General features: G+C 35.2%; 5 protein-coding genes across 7 annotated transcripts; 4 read left to right on the top strand and 1 right to left on the bottom strand.

Moving 5' to 3' along the window:
- Positions 1-1,713: 1,713 nt before the first annotated feature.
- NPG1 (tetratricopeptide repeat (TPR)-containing protein) lies at positions 1,714-5,701 on the bottom strand. Its single transcript, XM_078312997.1, has 5 exons — positions 5,234-5,701; positions 4,871-5,141; positions 3,277-4,499; positions 2,929-3,061; positions 1,714-2,245 (listed from the first exon to the last, which is right to left on the bottom strand). Exons 1-5 carry the CDS (start codon positions 5,438-5,440, stop codon positions 1,926-1,928), a joined length of 2,154 nt encoding a protein of 717 aa, XP_078169123.1. The 5' UTR covers positions 5,441-5,701; the 3' UTR covers positions 1,714-1,925.
- Positions 5,702-7,474: 1,773 nt separating this feature from the next.
- Positions 7,475-8,762, top strand: HS1 (heat stable protein 1). Its single transcript, XM_078294072.1, has 2 exons — positions 7,475-7,665; positions 8,450-8,762. The coding sequence occupies exons 1-2, from the start codon at positions 7,541-7,543 to the stop codon at positions 8,637-8,639; spliced, it is 315 nt and encodes a 104-aa protein (XP_078150198.1). The 5' UTR covers positions 7,475-7,540; the 3' UTR covers positions 8,640-8,762.
- Positions 8,763-9,682: 920 nt separating this feature from the next.
- LOC144563569 (uncharacterized) lies at positions 9,683-19,372 on the top strand. Its single transcript, XM_078313064.1, has 5 exons — positions 9,683-9,705; positions 17,691-17,763; positions 17,871-17,915; positions 18,596-18,693; positions 19,065-19,372. Exons 2-5 carry the CDS (start codon positions 17,710-17,712, stop codon positions 19,141-19,143), a joined length of 276 nt encoding a protein of 91 aa, XP_078169190.1. The 5' UTR covers positions 9,683-9,705; positions 17,691-17,709; the 3' UTR covers positions 19,144-19,372.
- LOC144574645 (uncharacterized) lies at positions 9,704-13,507 on the top strand. Its single transcript, XM_078324681.1, has 4 exons — positions 9,704-9,759; positions 9,870-10,006; positions 10,499-10,608; positions 13,329-13,507. Exons 1-4 carry the CDS (start codon positions 9,706-9,708, stop codon positions 13,463-13,465), a joined length of 438 nt encoding a protein of 145 aa, XP_078180807.1. The 5' UTR covers positions 9,704-9,705; the 3' UTR covers positions 13,466-13,507.
- Positions 15,835-17,692, top strand: LOC144563547 (uncharacterized). Of its 3 annotated transcripts, XM_078313057.1 has the most exons (4): positions 15,835-16,126; positions 16,606-16,800; positions 16,891-16,953; positions 17,434-17,692. In XM_078313057.1, the coding sequence occupies exons 1-3, from the start codon at positions 16,002-16,004 to the stop codon at positions 16,922-16,924; spliced, it is 354 nt and encodes a 117-aa protein (XP_078169183.1). In that variant the 5' UTR covers positions 15,835-16,001; the 3' UTR covers positions 16,925-16,953; positions 17,434-17,692. The 3 variants fall into 3 exon arrangements, with proteins under 3 accessions (XP_078169183.1, XP_078169179.1, XP_078169171.1); XM_078313053.1 differs by having other exon boundaries at positions 15,835-16,800; positions 17,437-17,692; XM_078313045.1 differs by having other exon boundaries at positions 15,835-16,800.
- Positions 19,373-20,141: the final 769 nt, after the last annotated feature.

The following is a 20,141-nucleotide window of genomic DNA, read 5'->3' as shown; positions in this document are numbered from 1 at the left end:
CTCCTGCCATCTCTCTAATTCTCTTTTCTCTTCTCTTCTCTTCTCTTCTCTTCTCTTCTCTTCTCTTCTCTTTAGACAAAATTAAAACTACTTGAGAACTCTTCCTCTGATTCAAGTCCCATTTATACTGATGCATGCAGGGTCTATAATTATCTTTACCAATATAGTCGACTAAAATTAATAAGAAACAAATACGATTATTTTTTTCCTGGGTAAAATTAAAATAGTATACTAATTGCAGTAGGCCTCTAATTAAATTTCTTGCCTTGCCCAATATTGATGTCTCCTCTGCTCAAATTAGTGCATACTAGTAATTAATTAATTAATTAATTAATTAGGTGGTTAATTATGAGAGATGTTATTATTAACACCATACATATTCATAAGTTTAGCCTTGGTAGAAATTAAGTTTTATTATTAGAGATTGGATTTGATCAAAATTCTTCCACCTATTATTTATAGACTTCAGATTTCGACAGCGCATATTTATCAAGTCACAATATAGCACAAGGGTCAAATATAACATCTAATGACTAAATATAGTAAATTGCTTTTAAATATTCAAGTACATGTTAGAAATCTTTTTCTTTTTCTTTTTTAAAAAAAGGAAAAATAACAACTCGTCTTAATTTGTATCAATATGTATTTTACAAAAAATAAAAAAATAAAAGCGTCTCTGAACACTAATTTTGTTCGCGTCATCTGATCCATTCAAAAGTAGCTTCGTATCAATTTTTAAAGGACTGGCACGAATCGGATTCAGAATTTATGCTAGAGTGATTCAGAAATTAGATTCAAATCCATTAATTAGCTAGTCCACTTCAAATAGCTTATTGAGTTCAAATTTATTAAAATAGATTAAAAACAAAACAAAACAAAAAATAATCCCTTGCATTATAAAAAAATAGCAAAAATAGTCTCTTACATAATAATAAAAAAAAACAGTATTATTTTACATATTAAAAATAACAAAATTGATAACAGGACAATTAATTTCTAAAAAAAAAACAAATTAATTTGGAGCTATTAAATATGTTACTATTTGGTATTAACTTAATATATTTAATAGTGGAAGAAACAATACTCTATGACAGAAATTTATCTTCTATTCTCAATATTGTCTTACTCTCTTACTCTTTTACAAATTACAAGGCTATATGATACTTTTAGATAACTTAGAACATAAATATCATTAAACATGACACAAATATCAAGTACATAAATTGCATAACTCAATATGACTCTAGAAAATCTAAACATTTAATATATCTCGAAAATTCAAATACATTCATCATAACCATTTGACTAATTAACCAATTAATGAAAGTTACTATTTCCAACAAAATCTAAATTAATTTTCAAAATCCAAAGGGCAACTTTTGATTAATTAGTATACATTGGATCCGCCCTGCTAGCACGCCTCGTGCCTAAGATGAAAAGAAGGGGCTCCATTTATCAGTGTCATTTCTCAATCCAGTTGCTTAGTCATGTGATTTTGTATTTTTATCTACTAATAAAACAAATTCTAGAAATATGCCACGTTCAATCTCTTGTATTATATCAACTACAATTTGATAACCAATAGAAATTTTAGCATTAATTTTTTTCAATAATAAAACAATGACTACAATCATTGCTGATTAGTGATTGCAATACCAGAACTTCCTAATTAACTACTTGATGAAACGAGCATAAACATGCAGCTTTGTTACCCCCCCACTTTACAAGTATATATAAATATCCAACCAAAAAAACAGAGTATATAGATAGAAAATTAGATAGATAATAATGATGGCTAACACCGACCTAGCAAATAGATACAGACTACTCCTCAAATATTCAACTCACCTCTATGTACCAAGATATATCGAGCAAAGAAAAATGAATTTTTCTCAAAAAAAAAAGGAGAAACAAATAATGTTTCCTCATGAAAGCATGCTAAAGCTCTCAATAGGATCCGACTCATCTAGCATAGCTGCTGCCTGGAAACAATCTGCAGCGTCAGATGCTCTACCATCATCTCCGTGGACCATGCCTAGGTAGTACCAAGCAGAACAGTTGGTGGGTTCCAGCCTCAGTGCGTCAGAGAGGAAACTTCTCGAAACTGGAAGGCTTTTGGCACCTCTCTTGGAGAGCAATGCGCCTATAGATACCTTGCATGGTGCGTGGTTCAGATCCATGGAGAGCCCGTTGGCATATGAGGCCAGTGCATCATGGACCGACTCTTGTGCTTCATGCATTGATCCTGACAGGAAAAGGAAATTCTGGATTTATTTTCTTTGATAAATTACAAGTTCTTTTTTGTTGGCTACTAAACCCCCATGACTTCATAATTTTTAAAATATAGAGGATACAACCTCTTCTTTAGAATTTAAGAATACATTTATTTCATGTCAAAAAAAGCAACAGACTGAAAGACAGTGGATTTTATTTCACAAAAGCAACCCTTCAAATCAAGAGGCTCGGTTCTAGCAGCTCGCCTTGTTTCCAAAAAAATACCAAAAAAATACTGAAAGACATTTGTATAGGGATGGATCCATCCCTATACAAAGCTAGTAGTGACTTTGTATAGGGATGGATCCCTTGAGAATTAAATTAAATATTTTTCAAACCAATATTAAAATAGTTCTTGAAAACTAAAAGATAAGTTTACCGTTGGCTTGTACGATATAGATAGCTTATTTATCAAAGTTTGTGCAATTTAAGTATCATTTGAATATGTGTCAAGGGTGGACAGTTCAAAAACTTGAGAAGTAATCCTTCGATGAATAGTAAAGCATGCACCAAAAAAGACATCACTTTTTGTGACACGATGCATGTATCATTTACATCATGGCTATAAAATTGAACTTGTATTATAATTTATTTTCTACCAATTGTAAATATGCATTAAAGCATGATTAAATAAAATGTAGAAAGAAAAGAGACCTTGTGTGTGGAGGGAGGAGGCAGAGAAGGGCTTGAGAGAGGTCGCTTTTTGCAAGCAGACCTCAGCATCTCTCCAGTGCGACAGCTTTGCATATAGATTCGCCAGATCCTGCCACACTTCATCTTCACTCACCTGTTCATTTTTCCCAATGAGTTAGCAAGGTTCAGAAGTCAATACAAAAGTACATATACAAAACAGCAGCACAGTAATTTATACATTTGACAAAATACTAAGCCCTTGCAACAATGAGAAAAGTACCTCTCAAACCCAATTATGCACAGGGAGCAAAAAGGTGACAAAAGAAATAAACAATAAATAAAAACAAAGAGATGACTAAGGAAATATACCTCTGTACCATTCTTCAAACCAGAAGCTGACTTTCTCTGAGCCTGTACCAGCGCAAGCAACATGCGATATGCCTCAACAGCATCCAATGGCTGAGATTGAGATACTTTCAGCTTAGCCTTAATTCTAAGTAGCGGACCCTGGTCCCACTTGGCAGTCTCATCCAAAGCTGCATCTGCCACCACTTCCGCCTCATTGTACCTGCCCTGTGCTGACAAGACCAGCGCAAGCAACCTCCACCCTTCAATAACAGACCCACCCGTCAGATCAATATAATCCTTCGCACATTTTAAAGCAGCATTTATGTTTCTCTGCTGGGCATACTCCAGCCCCAGGTCATACACCGGATCGGGGTTTCCTTTCTCTAACGAGATTGCTTCATTAAGGGAGTTCAAAGCTTCAGCCTGAAGTGAGGACCGCTCGTGGTCTGACGAGGCCAGTTTTGCACTTTTACCCTGGCATCTTCCTAAGTAACGCAATGTCATCCCCTTTAAATGGTCGTCTTTACTTTTTTCTGATAGTTCAACAGCTCTCTTGGCATACTGTATACCTTCTGAGGCAAGTAAATGATCACTTCTGCATTCACTGCAAATTTTGGCAGCTAATAATAAAGCGGGCATGTTATTTGGACTCTCATGCCTGTTCAAGCATTTCCTCAATAAGTTTAAAGCGGCTTCATTCTGACCCGACCCGCTATAGCACAGTGCCAGTGTATACCATCTCTCGGTACGTGGATATGTCCCTGGCCAGAGTTCCTCGAACCCCTGCGCCAGCACATTGGTCTGGCCACACAGTGATAAAGCAAAGACCAGGTGCTCCATGACAGCTGGGTCCCACTTGGCCCGGCCGTTGTACCACTTTTTCAGCAAAACCATCAGCAACAAAATCGCCTCTTCCAGGTTGTTCTTTGGGACAAAGGAACCCTCAGACTGGTACGCTAGGCTGGGAGGGGTGGCTTCAACCCCACTGTACAAAAGAAAAACAGCGAATCTTTTCTGGATGCGCGCAAGACATTCATCATCGAGATTCCACTGACTGAGGAGGGCCCGCCTGTAAGAGTTTAATGCGTCAGGGTAACGTCCGGCTTGTTTGTGCAGCTCAGGTAAGAGTTCAACAGCTCGGCTGACGATTTCTTGGAGCTTTTGATCCACCATCACGTCTGGTATGCCATGTTGAAATATTTTCTCAACAGCATCTAGTACCGATTTGCATTCTTCAGCCGCCTCTGTAGCATGAAAAAAAAAAAAAAACTCATTGATAAGTTATCTTTATTCCATTAATGACATCAGCTGTATTATGTTTTCCTCGCATTTTCCTTTCTTATATCTTCTTTATGTAGATTTATCATGCAAGTCGCTTAGCAAATACCTACCAGGTGAGCACAGAACCCATAAGGACAAATACTTGTAATTTTTTCCACTGTATTTCATTTTGGCAGGAACAGTAAAGGTGACTAAGCGGCAACCATTAAAGCTGATGAAAAACTCTTCGTAAAACATCTATATATGCAACTAACATCGAGCATTTTCTCACATTTGCAAATATCACCACACAGGCATTCTCAAAAAGTATAGGGGGAGAAGGAGAAGTACGTACCAGTGGGCCTGCCGAGCTTTTGAAGGGACATGGCCTTCAAGTAGATTGCCTCGAGGACGAGACTGGCAGCGTGTTGAGAGACAGAGCTGGCGTTTGCAGGGTCAGAGTTCTTGCGGCCTTTGCGTGGGGCAGGGGCAGCTTTGAGGCTGTCGGCAAGGGATGACTGCAAACGCTGCACAGCCGCATGGAGGTCGATGCCGTCGAACACCCTCAGCGCCGCCTCCACGTTCCCCCGTTGATACTCCAGCCTCCCCAACAATGCTCGCGCTTCCTGCATCAAATGAAATCAAATCAAATCAAATGAAATCGAATGAAATGAAATGAAATGAAAGAAAGGGGTGAGAAATGAAAGAAAGGGAATACCTCGTAATTGAGAGAAAGGCCTTCACGGAGAGAGGACTCAGCCTCGAGAATGTTGCCTTCGTCGAGTTTGGCAACGCGGGCCTCAGCTTCTAGAACCTTCGCCTCTTCTATATCGGAGGCCTTCAAATGGAGACCTCCATTCTTAGACACCACCAACTCCACCTCCACCTCCTCCCTTCCTCCCCCTTCCCCCTCGAAACTTCCCATTTTTTTTCCACCAAAACCAAAACAAAAACCAACAAAAATTAAAGCTGATCGGAGAAATTGGAGACGATCGGGATCATAGGAACGGATCCAAGTTAAATGCGGAGGAGAGAATCACAAAGAAAAAGAGATCGATCTCTTTTCTTCTCTTCTCTTCTCCTCTTCTCTTCTCCTCTCTTCTCCGTTGGCGTTGGCAATGCATTGGCCTATCAATTCAATCTCTCTCGGTACATCTCTCTCTTTCTCTCTCTCTCCTCTTTCTCTGCGCCAGGTCCGTCTGACTAGTGAAAAGGGGGTACCGATTTTAACAGAGTAACTTTAGCTTCATGCAGCGCAAATACCTATTTTAACAGAGTAACTGGATATGGTTAGTGCGCTGCATGAAGCGAAGACTGTTGGGTTAAAATATTTACCCGTAAAAGGTGTTTGATAATTTAATGCTGGCATTTAATACCTGCCTTTTAATTATTTCCCTTTGTTTAATAATAATTGCCCTTTTTGAGGTCTTCACTGCAAAAGTATTTTATTTATTGTTTTGTGGGGTAAAGACTTTAACAGAGTAGTTTTGGCTTCATGCAGCGCACGAACAATATACATCATTGTTTTAATTCTATAGTTTGTACGCTACATGAAGCCAAAAATGATCTGTTAAAATTTTTAGCCGTTTTGGGGACAAACAAATAAATAAATAAACTACGAGTACGTGGAAGGTGGTACATAAACAATTGATTGTTATAAAATTTGATTTAATAAGAAAGAAAAAAGAGAAGAAGAAAGATGCGCGTTCGCCGTTCCTTCCCGTGAATAACAGCCAACAGGGATCGCAGTTATTCGTGGAGCTGCTATTCACGCAACATTTTTATTATATTAATTAATTATTTTAATGGATGGACAATTATATTTTATTCACTTATTTCTCAGATAATGCACAAGGCCGAGTTTATATATATATAGCCCAGATTTGTTATATCCGTAATTTCATTTTTTTTTTTAACTTTATATAGTTTAGCCCCCCTTACTAGTTTAGTGTCGAATTCTAATTAATTATTTTGGAGATTTGAGTTTAAGTTCCAGCCATAAATTATGCATTTTAAATTTTAGCACTATTGTCTAAATTTTCTAGTTCCATCCATAATAATACAATATCTCTCTTAATTAATTTTTCTTGATTTTTGTCTTCATTTTTTTTAATATTCTATTTTGTTCACATAAAAAATGTCTTATTTGAGATTATTAGATCTTTTTACATCATCTTAAATTATATATATTTGAGGGAATTTTAGGTGATCCCCTTAAAAAACTCAAAATTACGTAATTTTTTTCAAAAGTTCATAATATCATATTTACTTTTTTTAATTTTAAAAACTCACAAATCTATCCAACTTCTTATCTTTTCTATTAAAACTCACAAGTATGATTATAGCAATATGAAAATAATAATTATTGCCATTTGTATGATCGAAATCGTTTATATAGTGCCATTAAGTATTGTAAGTGTTAAAAGTAAAGAAATGATTAATTTGTTTTCAGAAACCGAAGATACATTTTTTTTAAAACATGATAAATAGTTTATATTTTTGTAATGAAGGACAAAATAGATACTTCATAAATTTAAAATTAGTTTTAATAGAAAAGACAATTAAATAGATAAATTTGTGAGTGTTTTATTTATTTTTATTTTTTTGCATTAGAGTTTTTGAAGTTTAAAAGAATAAACACAATACTATGAATCTTAGAGGGGATAACATGTAATTTCTTAATTTTGTAGGGGTACACATGAAATTTCTTAATTACTATGATCTATTCTATCTTCTCAGCCCTCATTTTTTCCGTTTCCTCTCAGGTACCTCACTCAACACAATTGAAATGGACGGCCTGAATTTACTCTCAACCGGTGCCTGATCGGATGGGCAGTATTATTTTGCTTTGAGGCTCGTGCCAATTTTAAAAGGATAATTTTGGACCGTCCGATTCAATTGTACTCAGTAAGATAACCTGAGGGGATGTGAATTCCAGGTAAGTTCCTGAAGTATTTTGACTTTTGATTTGCGAGGAAAGCGATGGTGAGAGATAGAGAGAAGAGAGAAGAGAGAGGGTAAGAAGATGGTGATGAAGCATGTGCTACTGGCGAAATTCAAGGAAGAGGTGACAGAGGAGAAGATAGAAGAGCTGATCAAGGGTTACGCCAACCTCGTCTCTCTCGTCCCTTCCATGAAAGCTTTCCACTGGTAACAAACACCCTGCTCCTACCTCTGGTGCCAGATCTGACAGTCCGATCTGGTTCTGGTAAATTATTACCAGTAACCAGTAACCTAACTAAATGATCCTGGTTGATTCCTGAGTTGTGCAGTTAAGCCTGAATCGTCCCTATCAAACCTGAAATAAATAATCAGTAATATATTCTGTAGTATAAGTGAGCAATGATTTCACAAAGTCTACACAGATGCGGTTCACAGAATTTCAGTCTTCAATGATAAGAAACACCCTGCTGCTACCTCTGAATCTTAATCAATCAGGATCATTTAGTTAAGATCCTCTACTACCTACCTCTCCTCTATTGCTTTATTTGCCAGTGGCAGATCTGACAGTCTGACCTGGTTCTGATTCTGGTAAATTCCTACCAGTAACCAGTAACCTAAGTAAATAAATAATCAGTAATTATGTAGTACAAGTGAGCAATGATTTCACAAAATCTCCACAGATGTGGTTCACATAATTATCTTAGAAGTTAGGGACTAGTTTGCATAATTGTCTATTTGGAACTTTTGTTATTTTACAGGGTCTACGTTGTAATTGTTAGGCATATGGTTGTTCTATGTTGATGTGTTGATAGGTTAGTATTTTACTGTTAGTTTTGTTGCTTGTTTGTTTTGAGGTATTTGCTTAATACATTTTTGCTGCTAGTGTTGGTACTTCTGTTACTGGTACCAGTTCATGCTGTAATTACTCTTTTGGTTTTCATATTAATGGAAATCGGTTACTCTTCTTTCAAAAAAAAAAACTTGATTTCAGGGGAAAAGATGTGAGCATAGAGAACTTGCACCAGGGATTCACACACGTGTTTGAGTCGACATTCGATAGCAAGCAAGGAATTGCGGAGTACATTGTGCATCCGGATCACGTAGAATTTGCGAACATCTTCCTCCCTGCTCTCGACAAAGTCCTTGTCATCGATTTTGAGCCCACCCCTGTCAACTTATAAATCAAGAGTTGAGAGATTATTGATGGTTGTCTTCAGCATTTCTTTCTTTGTTAATCAACCTATTTGTTTCGTACTCTCTTTTTTTTATTATTTTGCAATCAATGTTTCTTGGAAGAAGAAGGATGAATGTGGTGCTGTTAATTTTTTTTTTCTCTATAATGCAAAAATAAAATGCCTATAGATAGGCTTCAATTCTAAAACTTTTGGCTACAAGCTGATTTGCATTTTCAAAATCTAGAAATTGAAGATGTTATATTTATGAATTGTGGAATTTCAGGTTCAGTTTTGGAAAATAATAACACAAAACTTCCCAAATTTACAATCCAATATTTCAAAGAGGGCTCAAAAACCCCATTTTCTTTCATGCTTTAATCATATTCCACATTTTTATCTCTAATTTTAAAGTCAAAACAGACGGTTTAGATCAACATAATATCCGTATTAAAATGTGCTTGGAGACAAAATTTTATATTTTTTGGAAATTTAAATTTTCTGAAAAACCGTGATTTTGTACCTTTCTTAAAAAATAGTAAAAAAATTTAAAATTTGGTCTCTAAGCACATTTTAATGTGAGGTATCATGTTAAGCGGTTCGAATCATCTATTTAGACTTTGAAATCGGAGATAAAGATGCGAGGAATGATTGAAACATGAAAACAATGGAGCATTTGAGCCCTCCTCTATTTCAAATATAAAATTGTATATTCAATTATTTTCAAAATAGGGAATTCTTATTTTGAAATATTTCGAAATTTGAAAGGACAATTTAATATGTAAATTCCAAAATTTTAAAATTCAAAACTAAATTCCAAATTTCGTAAATGAAGTAGAACCCTTAATATTGGAAAATTTCCAGAATTGCGATTTGCCAAAGCAAAAGGCCCTTGTAATGAATGCCATACATATTACATTGTAGAAGGAATTCAGCTTTCGCTTATCTGAGATTCTTCTTCTAATTTAAAATTTGAGGCCCAAGGCCCATGGGAAACAAAGGCAGACCGCAGACTCCACTTTCTTTCTTTCTTTCCTTTCTCTCTCCCAACTCCCAAAAGAGGATCGAAGAAAAAATGCCTTCGCTTCAGGGATCGTTGCCTCCTGAACTAGCCGACAATGTAATCCGCGTAACTGCTTCTCTTTAGCCATTTTTTTCTCATCCCGTTTCTATTGTGAATTTGGAATCGATGATGATCGGGTGTTTTTTTTTTTTTTTTTTTTTTTTTTAATGTTGTAGTTGTACAGAGAATGTTTGAGGAGGGCTAGGTATATTGGTCAAAAGGTACCTTATATTTTTTTTTCTTTTTATTACTGCATGGTAATTTGTACCAGTACAGTTGATGTTACAACTACAGTGAGGTTTGGTCTTGGAATGTACCAGTAGTAAAATTTTGTTAGCATTGCATTTTGGGTTTTTACTGAATTCAACTTAAAATCCAACTAGACTAGTTATTTCTTTAGCTATTTCTGAAACAAAACATGTCATATTAGTGTTGTGCTGGACTATTTGGTACCTCTGTTCAATTTAATTTAAGCCTATGCTGGTATTGTTTATTTGCATTAGTAAAGTTCTAATTATGAGATTGATTTGTTAGTTGTTTTGTCGTAAGAGAGATTTAGTTATTGTGGGGTTTTGAATTAAAAAGATTTTGTAAATAGTGAGAAACTGAGGTCCAAAGTGTAAAAAGACAGCAATTATATTGCTATATGTCACTTACATCTTTGAATCTATGAAGTTTTGATGATAATGCCTCTTTAAATCAAGTGTAAAGGTGCCAAAACATGATTTTCAAACATCCAGGGACTTCCCTGCATAATCTGAAGTCTTGACATGTTTTAAATGTTCCAAAATGATGATTTGATAAGCCTTGAACCCCTTGATCTCCCCTTTATGTTTACTGGTACAAAAACAGTGGCTATGATGCCCTTGATAACTCGTTTTGATGCCTACCAGACCCCTGCCTATGTGTGCTTATGTGTGTGATACCCTCTGTTGACCTCTGGTACATGACCAAGTCCAAACCCTGTGATACAATGCTTAATAAGCATCACTGTTGCTATGCCATGTATCAAAAACGCCTATTTTGACCTCTGCTGATAAAACAGCAAGTCTGAACCAGTCTGAGGACCAAATTGAGAAATGGACTTCATAGCTCGATAGATGATTCAAAAATACATGAAATGGACATCAATTTCATATTTTTTGGATTTTTCTATAATTAGTTATGATTTTTCAAAGTTCAGCCTTTGAAATATAAAAACCAGCAAAAATACCAGTACTGGTTCATGCCTGTCCCTGTGTTTAACCCCCTATCTGGTACAGCTAGGTAGCTCCAAAGTTCATGAAATTTTACCAGAATATAGAAGATTCTGTCCTGAGAATTTTCATATAAAGAACATAAAATTTGGATCAGCAGAACACTTGGAATTAAATTCTGAAGTTAGCTACCAGCATGGTAACAACAGCTATTTACCAGCAAACTTCTCTGTACAGAAGTACATGTTTCATATACCTCTGGATTGAGTTTGACAAAACTGTTTTATGTGCATACAGGTCATGACTCAAGGAAGATTTTCATATAAAGAACATGAAATTTGGTGTAGCCAATCGACGGGAATCAATCTCCCAAGTTCAGCTACTCAGAAAATGCTGCTGTCAGAAAAATGGACATTTGATCCCTGACAGCTGCATTGCCAATTTGAGACCCCTGAAAGGGTCTAAATGTCAAATAAATTATATATTCAGAAACTAGACTTCAAGCCAGTCAGGATAGACACCAAATTTGCTCCATTTGGGTTCATATTCATCTCTGAATTGAAATTCAAAGTTAAATCAAAATTAAATACAAAAAACTGTACAGAACATGGACGACAATGCCCCTGACAGTGATTAAATGCCTATAAATACAAATAAACTTCCCAAAAATGGTAAAAATTGGTACAAATGTTCCTTGAACATCCCTCTATGACTCTGTAAAACAAAAATTACAGCTTGTGTACAAAATTCACAAGGAAATGAGTCTAAGAGATCTGAAATATGGGCAACCATGCCTCCATGTGATTCAAATTCCAATTCAATTCAAATTGAACCTTCTATCATTTTTGAATGTCTTCAGAATGATCAAAATGATGTCTTTCAATGTCTGGACCAGTTTTGTACCCCTTGTATCAACTAATTGTACCAATTTAGAACCCATTCAGCAACTGTTCATAATGCATAAATCTAATTCATGATCAAAAGTCAATTAAACTTCAAATTGATGCTTTTAATCACTTTCATATATTTATACGACAACAGATGATCAAACAGTCAGGAGAAACCCCAAAGAAATCGAAGGGAACCGAATCAGAAACCTATCAGTACCAGTATTGACCTTCTCTGCCTTAGGCCGCCGCCGCCGGTAAGTTCCAGTCGCCGACGATGGCACCACTGCATTACTAATGTCGATACGATGACAATCATATACGGGGTCAGCACCGCCGTGGCCGCAGTCGGCCGGAACCTCACCTCCATATTCCTGTCAGTGATGAACCCTAGGTCTATCGGGTTTGCACGAATATTAAAGCGCCCGATTGGATCCAATGTCCCAGATTCAAATCCTATTCAACGGATCAATGACCAAGTGGGACCTACTTGTCAGATTAAATTGAAACCCTCTGCACTGATTTCAAAGCCTAAGTGTCATGGATCTAAAGCCCAACACACTTGTCGATGTCCCAAACCCAAATCTCAAAGCACTGTTTAAATCAGATCAAGCTCTGCACCAATCTTAAAGTCCACATGTGACTAAAAGACCCCCTTTTACATATAAACCCCTCTTTTTATTAAAAATATGCAGAGAAGCCCCTATAAATTTACAAAGAGGCCCCTGTCAGCATAAAACTCTCTCAAACAAGCCCTTAAAGGCCCAAATTGCATTCCAGACCCTGTCAAAAGCCCAAATCACAGCCTCAGGTCCCTGTAAAATTACAGACAAGTCCCTGAAACATAAAAAGTTTACAAATAGGTCCTTTCAAGTCCTTTTTGGCCATAACTTTCTCATACTAAGTCCAAATCAACTCAAATCACTCCCAAATGAACCCAAATTCAATTCTCTATGATTCTAAATAATATTTGAACATATCCAGGTCCCAAACACAAACTGAAATGACCAAAATACCCCTCTCTCGATATTTAAATAACATAAATGACATTTCTCATGAATGTCCTCACATTTTAAACATATAAAATCCATGTTTTCATGCATACATAATGACAATTAACCAAAACATACATATAAATCAAATGAGAACCAACCAGATAACCAAAACAGATCATACATGAGACCTTTTTAGCCCCATTATCCGGTTCAATCCAAATAGGCACACATCCTGGAATGCATGAGGTCTTCAGTCTGACTCGAGAGGTCTTTCTGATGTAATTAACGGCGGGGGCTTGCACCCGTCGGGAGTTAAACGTCCTCACAATCGAAAATAATAAAACCTCCGACAACTGATTATGAACGTAGGTCGTCACAAGGGGTGAACCAGAAGGAAAGCATGAAGAAATCCCGAGTGAATGCCTTCCCCTGAGTTCGGTGATCTGCCCATGAACCAGAGTACTGAGCCCAGCCGGGAGCATTTTCGCTCACCCACACATGAAAACCCGCACCGTTAGCTAACCTGACGCCGTGCAACTTTCTGCGCCCTACAACAGGGTTACTAGTGAACATGGTGAGGCAGCAGTTCAAGATGCACAAAAATGAAACTGATCCTGAAAAGATACAAAAACTCAAGGATGAGTATGTACCTACTTTGTGCTATATATTTTTTTGTATCTTTTGGCACATGTAATATAAAATTTCATGCATATCCCTACAGAAAGTGAAAATTAGGTTCTCTGTCTCTCTTTCCCCTTTGTTTGAAATATGCCCAAGCAAACCTCTCTTTGCTCATTTCTTGTGCTACAGAACAGAAGTCTTGAGAATTTACTGAAAAATTGGAAGAGAGTGATGTGTTATTTACTTATTTTGTATGTATTACACGGGTACATGAGATTTCTCTCAGTTCAGGGATATTACTGATATTCTGAGGTTCTGGAGGAGCAAAACTGAAAAAAAAATAAATATATATATATATATTAAAAAAATAATGTGAGAAATATGTTTTTGTAGTGCTTCATATAATTTATAATTATCCACGAGATTCATAAATCGAAAATTTGTTACAAGTTCGTAAAATTTAGAATAAAAAATTAAATGATTCGTGTAGAGAAATAAATAAAACTAGGAGTGTGAAAAGGTGAGGTGCTGAAGTTTTATTATATTCATTAATATCATTTATTAAGAATTATAATTTTTTCTTCTACTCGTTTTTTTAAATTCTCCTAAAAAAATAATTATAAAATTTTCAATTCAAAAACTAATTAATTAGGATAAAATTCATTCAATTTGAATAGTCGGATTTTGCAAAATCGACGGAATTTATATATAAATATTATTTCTTAAGAAGAAGAATATCCCACCATTGGTCGGATTTTATTCGATTTTTTTACAAAATTCATTTCAAAGTTTTATTGGATGGTTCAAATGTCTTCATTTTTTGTGTCTCCATGTCTTCATTTTAAAATTTTAATGACTTATAATTTAAAACACAAATATCGTAATAAAAGTGTCAGATATAATTCATATTATTTTGTCTATATACACAAAAGATCATGACATTTGAACTTTGTTTTTTATTGTAAGTTTTGTACTATTTTGACTTATAAGTTTTTAAAATAAAAAAATGTTATTCTAAAATAAAAGATAGAGATATGATAGGAGGCACAAAAATTTAAAACCTCCTCATTTATTTGTTAGATTAATCAAAATTTAATCTATGTCTAACCAGTCTAAACTAATTTTATAATTATCCGAATTTGATTGGTCTGTAGGGTTATTTACAAGAAGAAAAAAAAACGCCTATTTATTGCAAAAACCCCAAAAAAAAAAAGGCTGGGTTTTAGAAAAATTCCGCATTCCCGAATTTTTATTCCGGGATTCGAAAAAATTCCGCACTCCCGAATTTTTATTCCGGGGTGCGAAATTTTTCCACACTTTGGGTATTTTAAAAATTTTTTTAAAAACCTGGTTATTTTTATTAAAATATTTTAAAATTTGGGTAAAATAAAAATGTCGGCCGAATTTATATATATAGCCCAGATTTGTTATATCCGTAATTTCATTTTTTTCATTATGTATACATACATTGAAATTTAGTTTTTTATTTTTATTTTTTAACTTTATATAGTTTAGCCCCCTTGTACTATTTTAGTGTTGAATTCTAATTAGTTATTTTGGAGATTTGAGTTTAAGTTTAAGTTCCAGCCATAAATTATGCATTTTAAATTTTAGCACTATTGTCTAAATTTTCTAGTTCCGTCCATAATAATACAATATCTCTCTTAATTAATTTTTCTTAATTTTTGTCTTAATTTTTTTTTAATATTCTATTTTGTTCACATAAAAAATGTCTTATTTGAGATTATTAGATCTTTTTACATCATCTTAAATTATATATATTTGAGGGAATTTTAGGTGATCCCCTTACATTTGAAAAAATTACGTAATTTTTTTCAAAAGTTCGTAATGTCATATTTACTTTTTTGAATTTTAAAAACTCACAAATCTATCCAACTTCTTATCTTTTCTATTAAAACTCACAAGTATGATTATAGCAATCTGAAAATAATAATTATTGCCATTTGTATGATCGAAATCGTTTATATAGTGGCATTAAGTATTGTAAGTGCTAAAAGTAAAGAAATGATTAATTTGTTTTCAGAAACCGAAGATATATATTTTTTAAAACATGATACATAGTTTATATTTTTGTAATGAAGGACAAAATAGATACTTCATAAATTTAAAATTAGTTTTAATAGAAAAAACAATTAAATAGATAAATTTGTGAGTTTTTTATTATTATTATTTTATTTTTTTGCATTAGAGTTTTTGAAGTTTAAAAGGATAAACACAATACTATGAATCTTAGAGGGGATAATATGTAATTTCTTAATTTTGTAGGGGTATACATGAAATTTCTTAATTACTATGATCTATTCTTCTCAGCCCTCATTTTTTCCGTTTCCTCTCGGGTACCACACTCAACACAATTGAAACGGACGGCCTGAATTTACTCTCAACCGGTGCCTGCTCGGATGGGCAGTATTATTTGTGATTTGAGGCTCGTGCCAATTTTAAAAGGACAATTTTGGACCGTCCGATTCAATTGTACTCAATAAGATAACCTGAGGGGATGTGAATTCCAGGCAAGTTCCTGAAGTATTTTGACTTTTGATTTGCGAGGAAAGCGATGGTGAGAGAAGAGAGAAGAGAGAAGAGAGAAGATGGTGATGAAGCATGTGCTACTGGCGAAATTCAAGGAAGAGGTGACAGAGGACAAGATAGAAGAGCTGATCAAGGGTTACGCCAACCTCGTCTCTCTCGTCCCTTCCATGAAAGCTTTCCACTGGTAACAAACACCCTGCTCCTACCTCTGGTGCCAGATCTGACAGTCCGATCTGGTTCTGGTAAATTCTTACCAGTAACCAGTAACCTAACTAAATGATCATGGTTGATTCCTGAGTTGTGCAGTTAAGCCTGAATCGTCCCTATCAAACCTGAAATAAATAATCAGTAATATATTCTGTAGTATAAGTGAGCAATGATTTCACAAAGTCTACACAGATGCGGTTCACAGAATTTGAGGCCCAAGGCCCAAGGCCCATGGGAAACAAAGGCAGACGCCACTTTCTTTCTTTCGTTTCTCTCTCCCATGTCAAAAAAGTTCGTGACTCGCCTCGCTAACAGCTCGCTCGATAGTCTCGATAGTGGACCGAGTTGTGAGCTATACACTGTAGACTGTTCAACTCTCATTTTCTCAGCCCATTACAGATACGACCCATTTAGATTTAGGTTTAGCAGTTCAAACTCCTCTTTTCTCTCCTCTAGCGGCGCACTTCTGGCTCCCAACTTCCCGACCTCCTCTCCTCTAGGCTCCGTCCGTGACTTCACAGCTCTGACCTCCGACCTCCGACCTCCGACCTCCGTGACTTCGCTGTTCGCTTCTGGCCTCCGACCTCCCAGTTCTGACCTCCGACCTCCGACCTCCCAGTTCCAAACGGCAAGAGACCCTGAATTTAACAAGTAACAGCATATAACAGGTCTATTTTGCACCTTTGTTGATTCTGTCTTTTTTTTCTAATTTTCTAACCATCTTTGTTAATTTTTGCACAGATATTCGGTTTCTGATAACCATCCTGAAATTTAGCACCTTTGTTGATTCTGTCTCTACCTCTGGTAACCATCTTTTCTCTTTTTTCTAATTCTCTGGTACGGCTCCCTCTGCTGTTAGCTTACAAAATATCTTCTGATAGTAAATTCCATGGAGCAATTTTTGTGCTTTGTTAGAACTAGTTTTTAGGATTACCTGTCTGTTCTTTAATTTTGTGGAATTTTGGCTTGGATGTTGGCATGTTGCCTTTTTGTTCTATCTTCTAAATTAATTAGTTGTGTGATTTTATGTTATTTGGTGTGGATTCATATAAATTTATGTTATTTTGTATGAATTTATGCTCATTTCAATATATTTTTTCTTTATTTTGTTATTACATTGCTTTTAAGGCTGTTCTAAAGCTGATTTAATTTATAAATGGACATAACTAGCATTGCCATATTATCAAGCATACCTTATAGAGAGTAGATATGATGTATTGGGTACACGTATAAATCATCAGAAATAGCCTTTATAAATCATCAGAAATAACCTTTGTATAACAGCAGAGCAGCCCAATAAAGCAGCAGAGCAGCCCAATAAAGCCCAGTGAGCTAGCTCGTCAGCTCGCGAGCTAGCTCGGGCTAGCTCGTCACAAGCTGAGCCAAGACTTTTGGCTCGGGACCCCTAGGTCCAGCTCGCTCGGTCCAGGCTCGGGCCAGAATTAACGAGCTGAGCCAAGGCCCAGCTCGGCCCGAGCCAGCTCGTTTACAGCCCTACTCCCAACTCCCAAAAGAGGATCGAAGAAAAAATAGAAGAAAAATAGAGCGAAATAAGAAAAAATGCCTTCGCTTCAGGGATCGTTGCCTCCTGAACTAGCCGACAATGTAATCCGCGTAAGTGCTTCTCTTTAGCCATTTTTTTCTCCTCCCGTTTCTATTGTGAATTTGGAATCGATGATGATCGGGTGTTTTTTTTTTTTTTTTTTTTTTTAATGTTGTAGTTGTACAGAGAATGTTTGAGGAGGGCTAGGTATATTGGTCAAAAGGTACCTTCTATTTTTTTTTTCTTTTTATTACTGCATGGTAATTTGTACCAGTACAGTTGATGTTACAACTACAGTGAGGTTTGGTCTTGAAATGTACCAGTAGTAAAATTTTGTTAGCATTGCATTTTGGGTTTTTACTGAATTCAACTTAAAATCCAACTAGACTAGTTATTTCTTTAGCTATTTCTGAAACAAAACATGTCATATTAGTGTTGTGCTGGACTATTTGGTACCTCTGTTCAATTTAATTTAAGCCTATGCTGGTATTGTTTATTTGCATTAGTAAAGTTCTAATTATGAGATTGATTTGTTTGTTGGTTTTGTCGTAAGAGAGATTTAGTTATTGTGGGGTTTCGAATTAAAAAGATTGTGTTATGTTATTACTTCAAAATTTTAATTTGAAGAAAGAAAGCCAACAGAAATTATTCATATTGCACAAATACAAAGAAGGTTTATGATTTGAGCCTAATGTTTAAGGTTCATTTATGGATCTGTGTACTCAAAACTTCAATGGAGAACAAAATTGGTTCAACTCTAAATTTGGAACAGTTCCAAGTTTGCCTGATTCTGTCAATAAATGTCAACTAAGCATGAATTCCTTTCTACCTTTATTTTGCCTGATTATGTCATACTAAATGTTTTTATTTGATGTTAATTAATTCGCTTTAATTCAATTTCAGAAACACAATACAGGGTTACTAGTGAACATGGTGAGGCAGCAGTTCAAGATGCACAAAAATGAAACTGATCCTGAAAAGATACAAAAACTCAAGGATGAGTATGTACCTACTTTGTGCTATATATTTTTTTGTATCTTTTGGCACATGTAATATAAAATTTCATGCATATCCCTACAGAAAGTGAAAATTAGGTTCTCTGCCTCTCTTTCCCCTTTGTTTGAAATATGCCCAAGCAAACCTCTCTTTGCTCATTTCTTGTGCTACAGAACAGAAGTCTTGAGAATTTACTGAAAAATTGGAAGAGAGTGATGTGTTATTTACTTATTTTGTATGTATTACACGGGTACATGAGATTTCTCTCAGTTCAGGGATATTACTGATATTCTGAGGTTCTGGAGGAGCAAAACTGAAAAAAAATAAATATATATATATATATTAAAAAAATAATGTGAGAAATCTGTTTTTGCAGTGCTGCAAGGGGCCTCATAAATCACATGCTGTATGAATCCGAGCAAATAACCGGCCGCAGTTTCTCCAAGTCAAAATAAAGTTTTGCAAAGTTCAAATTCTGATGCTTTTTTCCCAGAGTAATAATTGTTTTGCAACTTTGTCTCTTGGAATTGTTGTATTTTTTTTGCTCCTTTTTGAAGTTAATTGGAAACAATTTGTAGTCAATTTTTTTTTGTTTTTAATTCATCCAGGGTTTTTATTAGTCAGAAATTGAAGTAATGCATGAGTGATAAATTTTGGGTGTGGTACATATTGGTTGGTACCAAACATTTTGCTTAAATAAATCTGAGGATAAGTGAATTTTTGTGTGTGCATGTGTTTTCTACCAAAAGAACAAGTAATATTGGGTGATATTGATCTCCCAACAAAAGATAGAATGAAAGAGAGTGTGTGTGTGAGAGGAGAGAGAAACAACAGGCAAGAAGAGAAGAAGACATGAAAGATTGCTGTTCAGTGGAGAAAAGGAAACAACCACTCCTTGTATATATCCTCTCCTGCAGTGTGATATGATATGACATGTGTATGAGTGAGGCTATATATGGTATTTTGCAAAGCACGGATCAGTCTGTTTTATGGATATATATATATATATATGTCATTGTTTTTAAAGACCAAACAATTAATTTGAACCGCTCAGAATGATCTTCGTATCAAAATGTACATAGTGACCCGATTTAATATTTTAATATTTTTTTGTTTTACTATTTTTTTAAATAGGTAGAATATCACTAATTTTGGATGGTTCAAAAACTTTAGATCATGTGTTTTTTTACCTATCTAAAAAATAGTAATTTTTTTTTTAAAACTGTAAAATTTGTTCTCCAAGTACATTTTATATGGAGATCATGTTGAACTGTTCGGATTGATTGTTAGAACTTTGTAAATGGAGATATTAATCCATAACACGGAGCATTTCACACTTTGCAAAATACTATAGCCTCAATCATATATTTGTGTGTGTGTGTGTGTGTGTCCTTGTCCATACTGAAGGCCGTCTGTATATAGTCATATCACATGTCCATTCCATTCTGCTAGT

The sequence above is a fragment of the Carex rostrata genome, chromosome 1 (assembly GCF_964058835.1).
Source record: "Carex rostrata chromosome 1, lpCarRost1.2, whole genome shotgun sequence".
In the NCBI taxonomy this organism is placed as follows: domain Eukaryota; kingdom Viridiplantae; phylum Streptophyta; class Magnoliopsida; order Poales; family Cyperaceae; genus Carex; species Carex rostrata.
This window is presented reverse-complemented; position numbering and strand designations above follow the sequence as displayed.

What these genes read in the sequence shown, in the direction of transcription:
- NPG1 (XM_078312997.1), bottom strand. Translation starts at nt 5,440, where the DNA reads ATGGGAAGTTTCGAGGGGGAAGGGGGAGGAAGGGAGGAGGTGGAGGTG. An exon ending in AAAGCTCGGCAGGCCCACTG is followed by an intron (nt 4,500 to 4,870) that starts GTACGTACTTCT and finishes TTCATGCTACAG; the next exon opens with AGGCGGCTGAAGAATGCAAA. An exon ending in CTCCTCCCTCCACACACAAG is followed by an intron (nt 2,246 to 2,928) that starts GTCTCTTTTCTT and finishes TTTTCCTGTCAG; the next exon opens with GATCAATGCATGAAGCACAA.
- HS1 (XM_078294072.1), top strand. Translation starts at nt 7,541, where the DNA reads ATGGTGATGAAGCATGTGCTACTGGCGAAATTCAAGGAAGAGGTGACA. An exon ending in TCCATGAAAGCTTTCCACTG is followed by an intron (nt 7,666 to 8,449) that starts GTAACAAACACC and finishes ACTTGATTTCAG; the next exon opens with GGGAAAAGATGTGAGCATAG.
- LOC144574645 (XM_078324681.1), top strand. Translation starts at nt 9,706, where the DNA reads ATGCCTTCGCTTCAGGGATCGTTGCCTCCTGAACTAGCCGACAATGTA. An exon ending in TAGCCGACAATGTAATCCGC is followed by an intron (nt 9,760 to 9,869) that starts GTAACTGCTTCT and finishes TTAATGTTGTAG; the next exon opens with TTGTACAGAGAATGTTTGAG. An exon ending in GTGAGGTTTGGTCTTGGAAT is followed by an intron (nt 10,007 to 10,498) that starts GTACCAGTAGTA and finishes TGATTTGATAAG; the next exon opens with CCTTGAACCCCTTGATCTCC.
- LOC144563547 (XM_078313053.1), top strand. Translation starts at nt 16,319, where the DNA reads ATGATTTCACAAAGTCTACACAGATGCGGTTCACAGAATTTGAGGCCC. An exon ending in AGAGACCCTGAATTTAACAA is followed by an intron (nt 16,801 to 16,890) that starts GTAACAGCATAT and finishes ATTTTTGCACAG; the next exon opens with ATATTCGGTTTCTGATAACC.
- LOC144563569 (XM_078313064.1), top strand. Translation starts at nt 17,710, where the DNA reads ATGCCTTCGCTTCAGGGATCGTTGCCTCCTGAACTAGCCGACAATGTA. An exon ending in TAGCCGACAATGTAATCCGC is followed by an intron (nt 17,764 to 17,870) that starts GTAAGTGCTTCT and finishes TTAATGTTGTAG; the next exon opens with TTGTACAGAGAATGTTTGAG. An exon ending in ATACAAAAACTCAAGGATGA is followed by an intron (nt 18,694 to 19,064) that starts GTATGTACCTAC and finishes CTGTTTTTGCAG; the next exon opens with TGCTGCAAGGGGCCTCATAA.